At 38.9% G+C, this 15,684-nt stretch overlaps 1 protein-coding gene across 1 annotated transcript; it reads left to right on the top strand.

Moving 5' to 3' along the window:
* The first annotated feature begins 1,050 nt into the window (after nt 1-1,050).
* On the top strand, nt 1,051-2,593 carry LOC132845243 (aerolysin-like protein). Its single transcript, XM_060869161.1, has one exon. The coding sequence runs from the start codon at nt 1,051-1,053 to the stop codon at nt 1,999-2,001; it is 951 nt and encodes a 316-aa protein (XP_060725144.1). The 3' UTR covers nt 2,002-2,593.
* The last annotated feature ends 13,091 nt before the right edge of the window (nt 2,594-15,684 follow it).

The following is a 15,684-nucleotide window of genomic DNA, read 5'->3' as shown; positions in this document are numbered from 1 at the left end:
CTAACAAAAGAGCTTTAATTTACTTTCACTTTCCAGCTTTTTATTGAACAAACATGCTCATGTACACATTAGCAAACATAAAATCATCTAATAATAAAAATGAATAAAAAAAAACTTCATTTAATAAAACAATTGGCTGATAATGATAAATATCAGCAGTCATTCATTCTTCTGGCATTTTATTATCATAACCAAAATTCTACTTAAACATGTCCGTTTAGCAGAAGTATTGATTTCCATACATATGCGTCAGAGACCACTAAAGAGAAAACAGAGAGCATCTCATTTCCTCTTAAAGTCCCTCAATGTAAAACCGTGAATGTGTGCATCATAATTAATAAAGCTAATGTCGATCTCCCATTTACTGGCCTCATCAAGATTACCTGCTGTAATGACTCGTGCTGGAGCTTAAAACCAGTGGAATCTAAAAGGGTGTCGCTTACTCTGGTGTAAAAGTGGTTGTTAATGAAAAATAAAAACATTTTAGCAGTCTAACAAGCTTTAAATTACATTCTATAAATATTTCAACCACAAAATGTTAACTACGTGAACTCATATCTGATCATGTTTAATCCTCAATGTTAGAGATGTATGAAAAATATATAGTGCATTATGTATCACTGTACTCAGTATCTCAGTAAAGGTCTTGCTGACTGGAGGTGTGTGTGTGTGTGTGTGTGTGTGTGTGTGTGTGGTGGTGGTGGTGGGGGTGTTTTCAGGCAAGAAAAATACTGTAATCAGTACTGGAATCAGGCCACATATTGATTATTTTGTGTGTATTCTCTGCCCTACTGCAGTGTCTTGAACGCTTTTGCTTTCAGTGTTAAGACAGCAAGCTGAGGAAATCCACGTCGGATTCATTCCTTATTCAACCAAGGTATATAATCACTATGAATGTAAATCTTAAACATGAATGTAAATCTTAAACATGTCAATTTAGCAGAAGTATTGATTTCCATTTTAACTTTTTAATTCCTATAATTTTTAATTTTAATTTTAAATGTTTGATTGTCTTTTTTGATTGGTTGTCTGAAGGTATAGAGCAAGAGCATGTCGTACCTGGCAGAAACTGAAGAGGTTGGAGGGAATGAAGGAAAAGCATTTAGTTTTGAAGGCAGTAAATCTGGAAGCATCTTGAGAAAGATCCATGTTTGGGTCAGTGACAGGAAGGTGAAAGGCATTAAGGTGTGGCTTACTAATGGAAAGCCAAAACAGTTTGGTGAGTCTAGTGGGCGTCGGTCTAAGTTTACATTTAAAGATGGAGAGCATTTCACCTCCCTTTCACTTTGGCCAGATAACGATAAAAAACGTCTGGGTGGAATCAAATTCCAGACAAATCTCCCCCGCGAGTTCTATGCAGGAATGAAAATCAAGCAACCAGAACCAGAAGGTGAAGTTGATGTGGATGTGGCTTCTGGGGTCTGTTTGGGAATCAAAGGAAAAGAAGATAAACTTTTATTTTCCTTAGGCTTTATGTTCATCGACAACATCAAGTCTGCTGAGCTTTCCACTGTTGTGTATAACACCAAAGCTTTGGGTATGAAACCCAAAGTGTCTGAAGAAGTAATTAAATCCATTTCCTACAAGAACAACACTTCTGAAGCTCAAGACTACACAATTGAGACCTCCAAAACAATCATACAAAAATCCTCCTGGTCTGTTAATGTCAGATTAGAATTATCAGTCAACCTGAACATAGAAGCAGAAATTCCAATGCTTGTGAAAGGCAGTGGTGGATTTGAATTTAAAGTTGGAGTTGAGGGTTCATATGCTTCAGAGACCACTAAAGAGAAAACAGAGAGAATCTCATTTCCTCTTAAAGTTCCTAAACATAAAACCGTGAATGTGAGCATAATAATTAGTGAAGCTAAAGTCAATCTCCCATTTACTGGCATCATCAAGATTACCTGCTGTAATGATGAAGTGCTGGAGCTTAAAACCAGTGGAATCTACAAGGGTGTCGCTTACTCTGATGTACAAGTGGCTGTTAATGAAAAATAAAAAGATTTTAGCAGTCTAACAAGCTTTAAATTACATTCTATAAATATTTCAACCACAAAATGTTAACCACATGTCTACTTAAATCTGATCATGTTTAATCCTCAATGTTAGAGATGCATGAAAAATATATTGTGCATTATATATCACTGTACTCAGTATCTCAAGGTCTTGCTGACTAGATGTTTGTGTGTGTGTGTTAGGTGGTTACACTACTTCAGCATATTTAAAATTATTAATGTAAATTTTTGAAAACTTTGTCTACTTTGACTATGAAGTGTAACACAGTGTTCCACACCATACTTATGTCAATATCAGTGACAAATATTACTAGAGAAAACTTATCCATTTCTCCGAGTTCTCTGTATTTCTTTCTACAATGTGTGTACTCATATTTGTAATCAGCGGTGACTTCTACAATATTGCATGTTAACGTGTATCCTGTATGGGGTGGGATGGGAGATTTTATTTTATTTTTTCTTAAAATCTGTAAAATCTGTAAACCAGTGAAAACAGTGATTTGATTTATTCCACTAGTCTAATCCAGTAGTTGGAAACCCACATTTTTGATTAATAAAACATTCTTTACAAAACATTTCATTTTTTTGCTGTAAGATTTGTATTTAATTCCTTTTACTTATCAGGAAGATTATAATCTGTTAGGATTTCAATCACTAAAACCCTTCTCAATAGAAACTAATGCTTTGACTCATGGACTGCTCTAGATGCTTCCTGAAGCCCAGCGTCCCAGTGAACCGTGTCTTAACAAGGCTAACACAGGAAAACCTCTGGTGAAGCATAATGTCTACATGGCTGGATGTGCTCTTTATCACTATTCTAATTATGTTTCCTTGTAACTTGATTAAACTTATTCACTAAGTTCCTTTTCACTCGGGTTCTTAACACCGTATCACTAAAACTTTGGGTCCAGCAAAAAGTTGCCCTTAGTTGTGAACACCTCTTAAAAAGGAATGAAAATCCTCGGTCTTGTCATTTCTTGGGTTTGACTGAAGATAATATTCAGAATATTTGAAAATCTCCTAAAATGACTTTCACACACTTTGTATACATTTTACATGATGTTTTTTTGCTTTCCACTTTCTACAACTCAGATGTTTAGATAAAGCTGGATCACTTGAAGCTTTCAAATCATCAGAGAAAACTGAGAAAACAAAACAAAAGCCTTCTCCAAATACATTAACTGCAGCAGGAAAGTGAAACTTTTTTAAAAAAAAAAAAGTGGGATAAAGAGCAGTAGCCAGATATTATTCACAAAAAAAGGAAAGAAAATAACGCAGAAAATCGAACGCAGTTTATTTTATTTAAATGGGTTTCTTTATTGTTATGATGATTTTTGTTTGAATACTTTTCCTATAGAAACTTATTGAAAGGCAAAAGACTTTTATTATGAAAATTGTGACAGAGAGTGATGCAGGACGAGGGGATATCAATAATATCGCTATTTTTATCAATAAATGAACACAATGAGTAATACTATGGTAATACAAGTGTGTTTTTGTAGTACTGTGTGTTGTACCGTGAAAGGTTTAGCTCCGTTTCACGCGGAAGACGGCGTTCAACACCTAGAACCCGAGACAGAGGTAAAGGCAGGTATCCGCCATGTCAATGTTTCAATGGCTTTCTGCTAATGTCAGACATGCGCACTGAACACACTCTCCGCCATATATTGACAAGACACGCCTCTTTCTGCTCATTGGTTACACGTTTGTTTTGTTTGTCGGCCTGACGCAGTTTTCTGAAGCATTTTTCAAACATCGTGCACCCCACCTTTAATGATCAGTTAGATGCTAAGTTCATTTCATTGGTTCTGTACATGGACTTTGTAAAAAAGTTTAGTCTAAACCAATTTAATCTAATCTAAGTGCAGTACTGTATTGCGCTAATCCTCTTCCTTTCCTGCATCCAGCCAGACCTTGTTGATTAATTAGTGGTGCTTGTGAAGCAAAGCACACTATTACTGTCTCATGTTCTTCTTCTTCTTCTTCTTCTTCTTCTTCTTCTTCTTATTATTATTATTATTATTGTTATTATTATTGTTATTATCATTATCATCATTATTATTGTTATTATTATTATTATTATTATTATTATTATTATTATTATTATTATTGCTATTATCATTATCATTATTATTGTTATTATTATTATTATTATTATTATTATTATTATTATTATTATTATTATTATTATTATTAAATAAAAAAACTTGTCTCATAACTAGTCCTGCACCGTTGCCCCACAAATGTAGACCCATGAATGAGGCATCATATCATGCTGGAAAGTTGAGTTATGACGTTTTTATGATAAGAAGCTCAAATTGGCCAAAATTCCCATTGACGCCAATCGAAAAATTCCCACGATCATAACTTGTGAATCTTTTGAGCAAAATCCACCAAACAGATTCCTTCAGGCTGCTCAAAATAATGGCGAGTTTTTTTTTTTTGGAACCGAATCACTGAAATGCCAATTTTCATGTTTTCCATAAAAAACATGACTCAGAATTTACACAAACATCAAGCAAACTAAAAAAACACACAGACACATCTGCTTTTTATGTGGTGCAAACAGGAACTGGGTGATGTAACCAAATAGGTGATTAAAACACCAAGGATGGCACCATCTGGTAACTTGGAGTGTGATGATTGTTTGATGCTCGATTATAAACAGATTGAAAGTTTTGTCAGTTGGAGAAAAACTTAATCATGACAGTTACAGAAACTATGATTCCCTTCCAAGGTCTTATAAAAAGTTACTGTGAGACAAAGAAATGTGGATTAAATAATAAATCACTTCATTGTGGTTTCTTAGATGTTCTGACATTTTAAGGTAATTAACCTGTGTTGTATGTTCTTGATTACATTATGTAGGTTATTAACTGTGTATGTAGATGAGAGTATTATAGCTTTATAATTACTGTATGTGTTAATGCTTTATTTAAAGGTTTCTTTAACTCATATTATGAAAGCTCGATTCTGAACATTTCCTGTCATGTGAAATCCTCATTGGGTGTGAACACATTAACTGAACAATGTTAACATGACCGACTTTTTTCATGTAAGTGAAATCCGCTTGTGTTTTATTATAGCAATGGGGTTAAACATGGTTTATTTGTGTTAGTTAACTTCAGTTAAAGGAAACTTTTTTGGAAAGAATAACCATAAATATAAATAATGAATGATTTTTTATCAAACTCTATGCCCTGGTTATTAGCAAGCATAAAGTCACCTGATAAATGTGATACCCAAAGTGGCTGTTGGAGAAATCAAATCCATGTTCTACAAGAACAACCCTTCTGAACCTCAAGAATTTACAATTGAGACCTCCAAAAAAATCACCAAAGTATCCTCCTGGTCTGTTAAGGGCAATATGGAGTTCACAGTGAGCCTGAAAGTAAGTGCAGGAATTCCATGTCTTGCAGGGGGGAAACAACATATGAATTAAAAATTGGAGTTGAGGGTACATATGCTTCAGACATCAGTACAGAGAAAATGGAGCTCTTCTCATTTCCTGTTAAAGTTCCTGTAGGTAAAACCGTGGAACCTACAAGGGTGTCGCTTACTCTGATGGAAAAGTGGTTGTGAAGGAATCAAGCAAAATGCTTGGTGCAGCCTAACAAGCTTTGAATTCAATTATATAAATATTTTAACTACAAAATGTGTACTCATATTTTAAATAATATTTTAAATGTTAAATAATCAATGTTACAGATGTATGGGACGTATTTAGTGCATTATGTATCACTGTACTCAGTATCTCAGTAAAGTTCTTGCTGACTGGAGCTGTGTGTGTGGAACACTGGTGTCCAGCTGTGACATATTGTAATGAGTCTGTCTGTGCCAATTTGCCCTGTTTCTGTCTGCTGACTGCATTGCTGTTAATTGTTTGCTCCGCCCACTCATTTGTTACCATGGACCCCAAGTGAACTCTATCTCCCCTCAGGTGTGTCGCCTTAGTCTCTGATTGTCTCTGCGTTGTGATTGGTTCCTGTTTGTTATATCTACTCTGTTTGTTCTCTTCCCTGGTGTTGGTCGTTGTTGAATGTGTGTGTCTATGTTTCTGTTTCCTGTCTGCTCAGTGTTCTGCCTTGTCTTGCCTGCCTGTCTGCCCGAAGGCTCTACAGTACCTCTGTCCAGCCCAGTCCTGTGTACGCCTGTGACCGAGCCTGTACACATGGCTGCTAGACCAGAAAGCTCAGTTGAGGCCCATGTGAACCGGCTGATCTCCAACCTGGCGGATACCCCGATGGTGTCGGTTCGGGCGGCCGGCATCCCTACGGCACCTGCTTCACCAGCCGGACCGATCGTGCCAACGGAACCAGCCGGACCGATCGTGCTCGACGGAACCAGCCGGACCGATCGGGCCCGACGGAACCAGCCGGACCGATCGGGCCCGACGGAACCAGCCGGACCGATCGGGCCTGACGGAACCAGCCGGACCGATCCGGCCGACGGAACCAGCCGGGCCGACCGGGTCGATGGAACCAGCCGGGCCAATTGGGTCGACCGGGTCTTTGGAGCCTACCGGCTTGACCGGATCGATCGCGTCGGCTGGGTCACCCGGAATGACGGAGTCGGGTAATTCAGCGAGTATGGTTGCGCCCAAGCTCCATAGACCCTCTGCCCTTGCCGAGGCGGCTTTACATGACTCTCATGGACTTACTGCCCTGCCTGAAGGGGTTGGTTCCGAACTCTCTGCCCTGTCCGGGATGGATTACTGTGAACTCTCTGCCTGGTCAAAAATGATTGTGTCTGAACTGCCCCGCCTATCTGCTCTGTCTGTCCCTAGTTTTGTCTCCCTGTCTCTGTCAGTCTCTCCCTCTCCTGTCCCTATTTACAGGCCCAGAGCATCTCCAGCAACACCATGGGTTGCGATCCTGACCAGTTCACTGATTACATCTGCAGCTCTGCCCTGGTCTGCAGTTATGCTTGGGTCTTTGGTCCTACCTGCAGCACCACCCTGGCCGCCAACTCCGCTAGGGTCTCTGGCTCTGCCCTGGTCTTCAGTCCTGCTCTGGTCTCTGGCTCTGCCTGTGGCACCACCCTGGTCTCCAGTCCTGCTATGGTCTCTGGCGCTGCATGCTGTACCTCCCGGGCCGCGCACTCAGCTCTGGTCTTGGGTCCTGTCCTCAGCTCCGCCCTGGCCTTCTGCTCCGCCCTGGCCACCTGCTCTGCCGGCTCCGCCCTGGCCACCTGCTCTGCCGGCTCCGCCCTGGCCACCTGCTCGGCCGGCTTCACCACAACACAAACTCAAAGGGGAAGCTTTCGCTCCACCCTCCTGGACTAGTTTTCTGCGGCCTTGGGAGCGTCTGGAAGCCGCTCGTGGGGGTGGGGGGTTCCTGTAAGGAGTCTGTCTGTGTTTTGCCCTGTTTCTGTCTGCTGTCTGCCTTGCTGTTAATTGTTTGCCCAACACACTCATTTGTGTCTGTGTCTCAGCGTGACACATATGATCTTGCATGTTCATGTTTATCCTGCATTTGGTGGAATGGGTGTTTTTTTTTTTTTGTTGTTTTTTTCCTAATCTGTAAACCAATAAAAAAAATGTGATTTTAATTATTCTGCTGGTCTTCCAATGGTGCAAAGCCACATTTTTTGAATATTGTTCGGTTTTATTACCCTGTTGTCAAAGCACAGGGATGTGCACAGAGATTGGGAGGAAAAAATCAACCAAAAGATTCACTCATTCAGAGTCGGGGCTCTTTACAGGACACTCGAGATCTTCCACTCCAACCTCCAACACATCATGGAGATCTTCATGGAACTGGCTTTGTACACAGGAGCATTGAGATGCTCAATTATAGTGGAGAAAGTGGAGAAATATAGAGAAAATGTACTTAAGTCAAAATAATAATATGAATTAATTTAAATGTGCTAAAATGGTGTGTGTGTTTGTTTACTCCAAGATATAATAACATTTTACTGGGAAGACTGGGATTTGTGGTAGTGAATCTAGAATAATACATAATTATGAAAAAACAAGTCAGAAGCTTAGTTTCAAGTGAGACTGATTTTATTGATGGAAATTATAACAGATTATAATCTGAAAATGTCAAAAGATTCACTTTGGGGGAGACTACAGAAACGGTGGGATACACCACATTGGTAAGCTAAGCACATGGCTTTTTAACAACAATGAAGCCGAAGAGATTAATGTTAGACCCAGAACGTCCTTGGATTCCTACGCATTTCCCAGATTCAACATCAACTTTTACTTCTTCTTGCAGCAGACCACTTGTCACGCTTGCATAGAACTCCCGCAAGCTGCTTGTCTTGAATTTGATGGCACCCAGATGTGTACCATCTTTATTTGGCCAAAGTGAAAGGGAGTCGAATATCTCATCTTTGTTAAATGTAAACTCTTGCTGAATCCCATCAGGAAGACCACACAGTTTGGACCGGTCATCATTAAGCCACACCTCCACAGCGTTTATCTCCAAATCACCTTCCCAAACCTTGATCTTTTTCAACAAGGATCCAGTTTCTATACCATTAAAATTGAATGGTTGTCCTCCCGTTCCACCAACTTCAACAACACTGGTCATCTTGTTCTTAACCTTAAAAAGACAAACATTTCAAGATGGACGAAAATTGTTCTTCTGATAAATAGGCATGTTTAAGATGAATTGTAGTTAAGATAATAAAATGCCTGAAGCATGAGCTACTGCTGATATTATTTGCTGATTCAGCTCATTAAGCTTCATAAAACAACTGTATTATTAGATGACTTTATGTACGCTAATGGCCAGATTAATGTTTTACAAAAGGATGCCATCCTCTGTGTTCTAATGACCTCTTCGATTACATCACCCACTTCCTGTTATACAGTAAAAAGCACATGGGCTAGCATGTCAGTGTGAAACTTTAGACATGTGTAAGTTCTGTGTTGTGTTATTGTGGAAAGCTTTATAGTGTATGACGCTGTCTTGCCTTAATGTATTTGGCAAGTCTTTAAATGTTTTCTATCTGTCTTTGATACGTGGTGTTTAAAGTGTTTCCTTTCCTCAGGTCAACTCTTACTGTATGGAACCTCACTCTGTGTCTGAGACCCCTATGTTACACCATCACTAACATTTAACTTTGGGATCAACAGACCTGTTTTTTTTTTTTTTAATTATTATTATTATTATTATTATTATTATTATTATTATTATTATTAACACAGAAGTGGATGTTAACTGGCATAATTCAGAACTCTGAGACCCTAAGATTTTATTGACATCATCATGTACAGAGTTGAGTTATGGACGCCTTGTGAGAATTTAATACTGAAATTTCATAAATCAGTATTCAGTATAAAATATAAACTAATAAACAAGGTGTAATGTGATAAAGTGGAGTCCTACAGAGCTTTATGTCTCTTATGCCACACCAATTTACTTTACCAGTACTAACACATTTTATTTATTAATGATTAATGCACTGACAAACCACACTGTAGTAGAAAATGATCAGAATTAAGCTTTCATAATATGAGTTAAACATTATCATATACAGTGTCTATAATGCTGTAATACTCTAATCTACATACACAGTTAATAACCTACATAATGTAATCAAGAATAAACTGCACACTTACAAGTAACTGATGAAGCAGGTAGCAAAAAATGCCTTCTTTAAAAGACGTCTTGTGAAGGATGCAAGTTTGTGGATGAGACAGAAGCTTCGTGCTCTCGTATTTATACCAGATAAAGAGGGTGGTCCTGGACCTTACACCACACTTCCAAGGAGCAAGTGTGTGTGTGTGTGTGTGTGTGTGTGTGTGTGTTTGTGTGTCCATGCTGTTATTTGGAAATCAGATTTCATAAGCTTGTCAACCCTCAGTGATTAATTTCCTTAAACTATCAGAAAGCACAATAATATGGTTTAATATTTAGTAAACGTTCCTTTGTGTCACTCAACCTTGTGATGACATTTTAACACTGAATCATGGTTTCTGTAACAGATACAGTTAAATTTTTCTCCAAACCACAAAACTTTCATCCTGTTTATAATAAAGCATCAAAAATCTACAATAAAAAATAGTGTATGTGTTTGTTTACTCCAAGATATAGTACCATTTTACTGGGAAGACTGGGATTTGTGGTAGTGAATCTAGAATAATACATAATTATGAAAAAACAAGTCAGAAGCTTAGTTTCAAGTGAGACTGATTTTATTGATGGAAATTATAACAGATTATAATCTGAAAATGTCAAAAGATTAGTCACTTTGGGTGAGACTACAGAAACGGTGTGATACACCACATTGGTAAGCTAAGCACATGGCTTTTTGACAACAATGAAGCCAAAGCGATCCATGTCAGACCCAGAACGTCCTTGGATTCCTACGCATTTCCCAGATTCAACATCAACTTTTACTTCTTTTACTTCTTACTACTACATTGATGTTGGTCAGGTTGTGTTTTATTGATGAATTGTGATTTTTTTTTAAGCAGGAAAATGATCCAATGCAGACCAGATGCTTTTTGATAGAACATTCCCAAAACCCTGATCTAAAGCCTATAGAGCTTCAATCTAATGCAATAGAAAAGACATTGTACATTTTTGATGCTTTATTATAAACAGAATGAAAGTTTTGTGGTTTGGAGAAAAATTTAACTGTATCTGTTACAGAAAACATGATTCTGTGTTATGTCATCACGAGGTTGAGTGACACAAAGGAACGTTTAACAGTGTGGACACACACACACACTTGTTACTTGGAAGTGTGGTGTAAGGTCCAGGACCACCCTTTTTATCTGTTACAGTATATTGTATATATTAACTGTGTATGTAGATTACTGTGTATGTAGATTATAGTATTGCAGCGTTATAGTTACTGTAACAAAGTGGTCTTAAGGAACTGAATGAAACCAAAAATAGCTTTGAGTGTGTGACTGGATCATTTCCAGTTACTCACAGAGGGGTGAGGTCACCACACACTCTTAACAATTAGTTAAAATATTTTAAGTACTTTATTTGCCAGATGGTAGACGCATTTGGCATTTGGTAGATGCCCTTATCCAGAGCAACTGGCATTTAACCTCATTTTATACAAATGAGGGTTAAGGTGGCAGAAGTGGCAGATTGGGATTTAAACTCACAACCTTCCGATCAGTAGTCCAACACCTTAACTGCTAATCTAACACATCCCTTCAATAGACAATTACTTCAGTGATCTCATCAAAAGTACATTTGTAAGACATTTCAGTGCTGCTAATAGATAAACATTTTTCTGAGTGTAGTGATGTCATATATAATGTCCATGTTTAAATTGGTACACATTAAACTGCATATCGTCGCTGTCAGGCGGAATTCTCGTATCTCCAAAACCGTTATTTTTCAAGAAATTAAAAAAAACGCCATACCTTATCTGCAGTGCACAGGGTTTAGTCCGCGTTGCAGTGGATTGTCTTGCGCTAAATTCCTGTCCACAGACGAGCACCAGAACTAGCGGGGGTCAAGATTTTTTTTTTCTTTGAGCCCAGTGTTTTGAAGACTGTAGCTGCCGCTAGAGGCAACTCTCATTATATATGCATTCAGTTCATAATATGCACTTTACAGTTTTAAGTAAATAAATGGTTAAAATGTTCAAATAATAATTAGAATAAAACAGGAATATATTTTTGTTTCTGTTAGTTTATTTATGTTCTTAGTTAAAACCATAGAAGGGTGAGAGGGAACATATAATTTTGTTTCACTAGGGAATTATTTAATTGTTGCTATCACTTCCGGGGGGCGCTAAATGCAGAAAAGACGCACGAGGTACGCGCTAATGTGCATACAAGTTGCAATTGAAAGAAGTGTTAAGTTTATTGCTGCTCTTTGGGTTAAAGAAGAAGAAACTATAACCTTCAAGTTTATTCCTCTTGAGTTAGAGAGGCCAATGAGGTATGTGTTTGTGTAATTAGCCAATTTAAGTGTATTTTCTGACTTGTTGAATGTGCACTTTATTTAAGTTATGTATGTCCTTCTGTAGTTCTGACGGCATTTGGGCATTTGGGAATTTTCGCATCTTTGGAATTTCGACACTATCGGCATTATTGGCATTATTGGAGCATAAGGCTACAAGACATGTTGAAGACTTGTCCAAAATAAATGTCTGTTAAAAACCAAGAACGACCTGAGCCTTTTATTCAACTCGAGGGGAGTAACAGTCAGAACTCAGCCTGTTTGTGCTGGAGGAGAGCAAAGCCGTGTCAGTCGCAGTGGAGCTGTAAACGAGCGCTCGTTAAACTCGTTAAAGTGGTGACGTCGCTCTCAAGCATCAAAAGAAAAGACGGACTGCATGCACACAAGCACCAAACCAGCGTTATCCGGGTCCAAGAGTACAGCGTGGTTAAGCTAAGAAGTAACGCATTTAAAACAAGTTAAATGTGAAGAAGATTAACCTTGCTAACTTTTAAGGGGACTCTGTTACTAAGAATTTAAATGAGTACTGTGCTGTGGTAAAAAAGCTTAATTTATTGCTTGTTTAACATAAGGTGATTGTTGCTAAGCTTATTTCAAGTTAACTTCTAGCATTTTGCTAATTTAAGGGTACAGCAAGGTATTCAAATGTTAAGTGTTTACTGTTTCATTTTTGATATTGAAGGTCATTTGTCTTTTTATTTTCTAACAAGTGAAAGCTCTAATTTCTAATTTTGATTTATGGTGTTTGACACACATTTAAGTTTATCTTTAAAGAGTGAAGTACTTTAAGTTCATAAGTACATTTAAGAGCAGGATAGTACTTCGTTAAGTTAAAGTCACAAGTAACAAAGTTTAAAGTACACTAGAGTAGTGACATGGCTGATCGAGAAGACTGTGATACTGAAGCTGTGGAGTTACAGCAACAAGTAAGTCCTGATGAGGAAGCTCTGGACACAAGCCCACAAGAGCCAAGCACAAGTCAAGCTGCTAAAGAAGAGAGCTTGAGGAAAAGCCAAAGAGTTCGGAAACTCACTGAAAAGGGCCAAGCACTGCATGAAGAAAAGGCAAATAAGCTTAAAATGTGCTTTAAGGCAAGCTATGATGAATGGAAAGTCACTGCTAAACAGGTTAAAGGAGCACTTGATGCACCTGTCAGTACAAAGTTATATGATCACCATGTTCGGATCCAATATACCTCAGCAGAAGTCAAACAAGCCTATGACAAGCTGCGCAGTCATGAAACTCCTGACGGAGACACTCGTCGCAGAATGGATACTTGTGATGCTGTTTCTCAAAAGCTCATACAACAAGTTCAAGAATGTCTGGTAGAAGGTGAAAATGTAAAAGGTTCAGCAAAGAGATCAACTCGCTGTAGTGAAGCTGGTTCAGTGTTCAGCTCAGCAGCATCCCAAAAATCTAAATGCTCAAGAAATACAGCATCCTCTCATAGATCCGAAGGTTCACGGAGTACATATTCAAGTTTAAGCAGGTTGTCTGTAAAGAAACAAGAAGCAGCCGCTGAACTAGCCGCAACTGAAGCCGCTCTGAAAGTTATGGAGGAAATGGATCGTGAAAGAAACAAGCTTGAAAATCTTGAAGTAGAAAACCGACAAAGGTTAGCAAAGCAAGAAGCAGAAAATGCTGAAAGGCTAAAGGCATTAGAACAGAAGAGAAGAGAGCTAGAACGTCTAGAAACTATAAGGAAGATGAATGCTGCCAAAGCACGACTAAACGTGTATGAGCAAAACTCAGACGAAGAAATCTCAGAACTCTTGCATGATAATGCTAATCAAAGGAAACCTGTTTCAAAGCCAGTAAGTCTGCCTGAACATCAGTTCACACCCTCACAACCCACTGCAAATCTGCAACAGTTTTCTACTCCACAACAGATCACAAGGTCACAACTTACAACCAATGCTACACAAGAAGATAGCATTACAGCACTTGCTAGAGCTTTAGCAGAGTCCATTAATATAAGCCGTCTACCAGTGCCAGAGCCTGCTGTTTTCAGTGGCGACCCTCTCAAATATAGGGATTGGAAAATGTCCTTTCAGACACTAATAGACCGGAAAAACATTCCACTGAATGAAAAGATCTACTACCTCCGCAAGTATGTTGGCGGACAAGCCAGAAGAGCTGTTGAGTGTTACTTTCTGCTGGGTACAGATGCAGCATACTATGCAGCATGGGACACTCTGGAGGAGAGATATGGAAGTTCATTTGTAATCGCCAAAGCCTTCAGAGATAAGCTAGCATCATGGCCAAGGATAGGTGCAAAGGACAGTACTGAGTTACAAGAGTTCTCAGACTTTCTCAGAGGCTGTGAAGCTGCTATGCTACAAATCAAGAGTCTGGAAATCCTAAATGATTGCAGCGAAAATCAGAAAATGCTAAGCAAGCTTCCTGATTGGCTGACAGCAAGATGGAATAGGAAAGTCATTGAGATTGAAGAGCAGTACGGTTCTTTTCCAACATTCAGTAACTTTGTCAACTTTGTCACAAGAGAAGCCAGGATAGCATGCAACCCAGTAACGTCACTCCATGCACTCAAGGGAGGTGACTCAGAGAAGGTTAAGCCTACAAAGATTCGCAGCGTCGGAGCTAAGGTGCTGACAAGCAGTGCAGAAGAGAAACCAAATTCAAAGAAATGTGTCTTTTGCGAGAGATTAAACCATGATATTCACATATGTCGAAGGTTCATGGACAAACCAATAACCGAAAGAGTCAAGTTTATACAAACAAAGGGATTGTGTTTTGGATGCCTTAACTTTGGACACCATTCAAAGAAATGTAGAAAGAGAAGTGTTTGTGACGCATGCAAAGGAAAACACCCAACCTGTTTACATGAGGAACGGGACACAGAAAGCATAAAGAATAAAGAAAGCAAAAGCATAAAGGATGCAAAGGAAATCAAACAAAGTAAAGAAGCACCAAATGAGACAATATCACACCGTGTAGTCCAAAATGACAGTAGTGACCTCACATCCACAATCATTCCAGTTTGGTTATCCACGATAAGCAACCCAGAACACGAAATCCTGCTGTATGCCCTTTTAGACAGCCAGAGCGACAGCACATTCATTCTACAAGAAAAGGCAGATGCTCTAGACTCTGAAAGGAAAAATATACAGTTAAAACTTTCTACGTTATCAACCAGAGATACGGTCATTCCAAGTGAAAAGCTGTCTGGTCTACAAGTCAGAGGCTTCAATTCTTCGAGAAGAATCCCTCTTCCTGTAACTTATACAAGAGAGTTTATTCCTGCTAATTTCAATCACATCTCCACTCCCAAGACAGCAAGAGCATGGCCGCACCTAGAGCACCTTGCAGAAGAGATCGCCCCTCTCATAGAATGCGATGTTGGCCTGCTCATAGGTTACAACTGCTCACAAGCTCTGTTACCCAGAGAGGTTGTGTCAGGAAAGGACAATGAGCCATTTGCGCAAAGAACAGACCTGGGCTGGACAATAGTTGGTGGTGCCGACCCTTGCGTTGACTATGGTGATGCAATTGGAAGCAGCCACAGGATCATTGTCAAGGAAGTGACACCTAGTCAGTCATCAGACCAGTTGCCAAATGAAGTCCATTACATTTGTCATACACAAGTCAAAGAAATAGTCACACCACAAGATGTGATTAAAGTCCTGGAGTCAGACTTCAACGAAAGAAAGGTGGAAGATTCTCACTTCTCCCAAGAGGATCTGCGCTTTATTTCTATAATGGAAGAAGGTGTAAAAATGAAAGCAGATGGCCATTGTGAGCTACCTTTGCCATTCAAA

The sequence above is a fragment of the Tachysurus vachellii genome, chromosome 5, assembly GCF_030014155.1.
Source record: "Tachysurus vachellii isolate PV-2020 chromosome 5, HZAU_Pvac_v1, whole genome shotgun sequence".
In the NCBI taxonomy this organism is placed as follows: Eukaryota; Metazoa; Chordata; class Actinopteri; order Siluriformes; family Bagridae; genus Tachysurus; species Tachysurus vachellii.
Note: the sequence above shows the minus strand (reverse complement) of the source record. Positions and strands in the feature narration are given on the sequence as shown.

Bases quoted from the DNA above. Each gene is read 5' to 3' on its own strand.
- LOC132845243 (XM_060869161.1), top strand. From the start codon at position 1,051: ATGTCGTACCTGGCAGAAACTGAAGAGGTTGGAGGGAATGAAGGAAAA.